Source organism: Musa acuminata, chromosome BXJ1-4, assembly GCF_036884655.1.
Source record: "Musa acuminata AAA Group cultivar baxijiao chromosome BXJ1-4, Cavendish_Baxijiao_AAA, whole genome shotgun sequence".
Lineage (NCBI taxonomy): Eukaryota > Viridiplantae > Streptophyta > Magnoliopsida > Zingiberales > Musaceae > Musa > Musa acuminata.
In genome coordinates, this window is record NC_088330.1 from 34239616 (window position 1) to 34243966 (window position 4351).

The following is a 4351-nucleotide window of genomic DNA, read 5'->3' on the forward strand; positions in this document are numbered from 1 at the left end:
AGATTAATTGTACTCGGAGGAACTATGGAGAAGGGTTTGTATATTCCTCGGATTCATCACCCTATTCACTGCCCACGTGAGCACTGCTCCCTCTTTCTGTAAACATGCAATGTTTCGTGCCGCAGCAAAAGCAAGACAAAAGACCGGACAGAGGGAGATGGAAAGATAATCCATATCAATCATTCCGAGGGAGGCGATCTCCGTCTTCTGCTCCCCGTCTTATGGTGGGCGGACCGCGCACAGTAATGATGAGGACGACCTGACGCCTGCTGTCCGCCGATAAGGTCACTGGGCGTGACAAAGGAGCCAGCCGAGCGTGGACCATTCAACCTACTCACACTTGCATGCGGTACAGGACTTGGGAGGCAAGATTTTGTGGATTGAACTGATCTAAGATCCAGTAATAGGCTTGAATTTAATTTTAGTTTGAGTCCAGGAATGCCTGTCAAGAAAAGAAAAGCTGACAGGATTCTCCATTCAATCACCGTCACAGAACAGCACTCATCGTGCGCTGACAACAGCAGCATCTCACGCTATCCACTCATCATCCCCACCCACCATGTCTTGCAGGCAGAAGCCACGGCCACGGTCATGGTCATGGCCATGGTGGTGTCGTTGATGTGGGTCTCGTGCCTGGTAATCTCGAGCGTACGGGTCGATGTGAACTCGGCTAAGAGCGCTGCGGAGGGGCATCGAGGAAAGGCCGGAGCGGGATCGGCGCCCACGGGGCCGGGATCGGCTGGTGGTGGAGGAACTGATGGTGTTCCGGCGTCGGCGCGTTGGTAGACGGCGAGGAGGTGGTGGTGGAGTTGGAGACGCGCTCGCAGGAAGGGCACATGCTGAGTGTGGTTGGGGGAGTCATGTGCATGTAGAACTGCGGCGACAGCTTCAGAGCTCTCAGCTCCTGTACTTCCTTCTGCAGCCTCCGGTTCTCGTCTGTGAGGGTCTCGCAGCATCTTTTCAGGAACTCACAGTCCACCTCTGTTTGCTTCAACTTCGTTCTGAGATCACCCCAAGAAATGAACAGATCAGTATTCTGAGATCACAGCCAAATAAATAGCGAGAAGGAGAATGGCATGGCTTTTGTTTGGATACCTTGCTCTTCGGTTTTGGAACCACACTTCCACTTGCCTTGGCCTCAGGTTGAGCTGTTTGGCCAACGCCAGCTTTTGCTTCTGTCATTTCAGGAGAGAAGCAGACCCATTTCAGCAACAAGTCTTACCCCGACCCATATATATACACATATATATCTACCGTTGGAGGAGGAGGCGAAGAGAGCTTACGGGGTTGAGGGTGTTGTGCTCCTTGAAGCTCTCCTCGAGTATGGCCGACTGGTCCTTGGAGAGGCGGAGCTTCTTGCGGGAGCCATCGCCGTCTTCCTCGTCGCTGATCCCGCGCGAGCACGCACGGTCAGGGTCGAGCTCGTCGCCGAGGTGGTGGTCGCGCTCCCCCCGCTTGCCGCTCACGCTCGAGAGCGTGCTGTTCGGGGACGACGTTCCTGCGTCCTCCTCGCTGTCCCTCTCCGTGGCGCCCGCCGGCGCCCGGTTCACGTCGATTCCTCGAAGTCGGGGCAGCGACCTCGCCTCCGCTGCTCCCCCGGACATGTCCACCACCGGTCTCTTCTCTGTTAACAGAACACAACGTAAGAAACCCATCTTTCATGAAGGAACAAGAAGAGACTTCAGATCTGTCACTAAGCACAGGTCTATTTACCCGCTCGAGCAAGGAGATCAGTCCACTGCGTCCTCTGGTGGCAAGGAAAAGGTGGTGAGGGCAAAGGAACAGAAGCAGCAGACGAAGAGGAAGGAGGCATGAGGTGTAGCTGAGGAGGCAAGTGGTGGTGATGGCTGGAGGAGCTCAAGCTGAGGCTCAAGCCTAAATCATCCTTTCCCATCATCTTGCTATGTCTTCACTATATTCCTGTTTTCACTTTTCTCTCCTTTCCTTTCCTTTCCTTTCCTTTCCTCTTCGTTGGTTGACAGCAGCTAAAGCAGCGCGTAGCAGAAGAGGAGCTTAGCAATGGTCTCAGGATGCTCAAAGGAGAGATGGGACGGCTATGGTAAAGGATGGGGCAAGGGGAGAGGCCATTAAATAGTTGGCGTCTTGCACCCTCTCCTTCTCCCTCTCCCTCATCGTCTCTCCCTAATCATCGCAATCATGCCTGCTTTTTACTAACCCTACCTCCTTTTCTTCCTCGCGTACATGCTAACCATAGTTAAGCTGGTGTATATCTCTTGTCGTCTTCACGCGGAACCCGTGGCTTTTGCTGGCTTTGACCGCTGACCCTCTCTGTCATTGGCTTCCAGTCGTCAGTATCCTTCTTCTTCCTCTTGCAGTGGCTCCATCGCATGCAGTACAGACATGTTTTACACCTCGTATTCTCCGGTAAGATTACAGTGATATTTAGCATGTAAATAATCCCGGAAGCTAGTCGCGTTTCTCCGTTCGCTGTCACGCAGACTCTCACAAGGCAAGGTGGCAGAAGGTGTGGCACGGTGACAGTCGCGGCTGCAGAGGCCACCATGATTGCCATACATGGTACCGACCCATGTCTATCATTGCCTTCGAGATGGGCTATTATTGCACCTGTTGATGGCGATGCTCGGCAACAGCGAGTCCCCACAGCATTCAATGCCTAGCCCTGCATGACTTCCCTCCCTCATCATTATGTCCCTCTCTGCAGTGCACAGCCTTATCACCGCCGACCCCACGCACCATCATCACTCCATCATTAGCCATCATGCAACAGCTTCACCACCCTCGGAAGGGAATTAGAGGGTCTTCTTATCTTGATGAGCTCCGTCATGGCCGAGTAGTAAAAAACTGACACCAAATTCTGAGACTTTTCTACAACAGCAGTGCTATTTATACATTTATGATTAAAAGTAATATATATTTTATGTAATTATTTGAATTAAAAAAGAATATTTTAGTTAATCTTGAGGGCTTATAATATTAATAAAGTAGATAAATTCTCAAAAAAATAATTCTTTTTTTATTAGTGTATTTTTTAAAAGATATTTTTTATTTATCATAATTTATGAAATATAACTGAAACAGCATCAATCAACACTATAGATCCGTCCATAAGATAAATTAATTTAATATCTATGTATAAAAGTTATATTAATAAATTATTTTTTTTGCACCTAAGCTTATTCGAAAGTATTATAACCAAAATAAAATTGACTTAAATTTTAATAAAACTCGTTCATCTACACAAATAAGATTTATAATAATTTGTTATTAAATTAAAAAAATAATCAAATAAAAATATTAATTATTGTATTTTTAATAGATTTATAGTATTTTTATACTTTCATTAAAATACTATAAATCTATTAGAAATATTATAACTGAAAAAATAGACCTTGTTGTTATGTTTCAGGAATCAAATCTGAAAAATATAAAAAGGATGTATCTCTCAGAAAAAAAAAATCTAAAAATATTTTTTTTAGAAAATTCATGCTTTGTATATTCGTGAAAAACGATAATACTATTTTTATGTAATCACAAAAGCAAAAGAGAACCATTTTAATTAATATTGAAGGCTGAGAATATTAATAATATTTTTAGGAAATGGAAAACCGTACATACTGCTTTAGAAATCGAACTGTCATATCATCATCCTCACATCCATCGCACGATTTGAGGGCGGTTCGCAAGAATCGCTTTTCGTAGATGGAGACACCCAGTCTCAAATGGTTCAAGGGAATCCCATATAGGTTTAGAAACGTCAGGAACTGAGAAGGGGAGTTGGGGGTGGAATAGAGAAGCGATGGGGACTTCCTGGGGACCGTCACAGTTCACAGTTCAATGATAAGGGGAGGTGGCCCTCTTTAATGGCGGCAACAGCTGCGCTCCTCCAATTATTCCTCCCATTCCCTCTGTCACTCAACCCAATCATTCAGACGAGAGGAGAGAGGCGACAGCAGGGGATGGGGCTTCACGTGGGAGGGACGGGAACCCCTCCCCTCCCCCACCGAGTCACGTGGACCGACACTTCCCTGCCCCGGCACGTGCGGACACGCCCAGGACAAGCCCGGCCCCACTTGTCTCTCCCCACCACGACACCCGCGCCCCGCAATCATTTGCACTCCCCCCCCCCCCCCCCCTCCTCACCGGGCCCCACCTTTTCTTCCTCTCCGACTCTCTCTCTCTCTCTCTCTCTCTCTCTCTCTCCCCACTGTGGGAAAGTGAGGAAAAAGAAGCTGGGCGTAGAAAGGGCTGCATATTCTCTTTGACATGCTAACAATTATGGAGCGCATCTGAGTTGTAGTGATCATGGCATGTTTGGATACAGTACTCTAGGAATCCATGCCCATATAAATGGTAGACGAGTCCAAGTGAT

The 4351-nt window shown here is 47.6% G+C and overlaps 1 protein-coding gene across 1 annotated transcript; it reads right to left on the reverse strand.

Moving 5' to 3' along the window:
• Positions 1-386: 386 nt before the first annotated feature.
• Positions 387-2132, reverse strand: LOC103975598 (homeobox-leucine zipper protein HAT4). The gene is made up of 4 exons (XM_009390610.3): positions 1714-2132; positions 1284-1624; positions 1096-1175; positions 387-1001 (listed from the first exon to the last, which is right to left on the reverse strand). Exons 1-4 carry the CDS (start codon positions 1895-1897, stop codon positions 671-673), a joined length of 936 nt encoding a protein of 311 aa, XP_009388885.2. The 5' UTR covers positions 1898-2132; the 3' UTR covers positions 387-670.
• Between the last annotated feature and the right edge of the window lie 2219 nt (positions 2133-4351).

Excerpts from the sequence above, each read along its gene's own strand:
- LOC103975598 (XM_009390610.3), bottom strand. The coding sequence starts at position 1,897 with ATGATGGGAAAGGATGATTTAGGCTTGAGCCTCAGCTTGAGCTCCTCC. Across the intron at positions 1,625-1,713 it reads TGATCTCCTTGCTCGAGCGG|AGAAGAGACCGGTGGTGGAC; the intron begins GTAAATAGACCT and ends TTCTGTTAACAG. Across the intron at positions 1,002-1,095 it reads TTCCAAAACCGAAGAGCAAG|AACGAAGTTGAAGCAAACAG; the intron begins GTATCCAAACAA and ends GGGTGATCTCAG.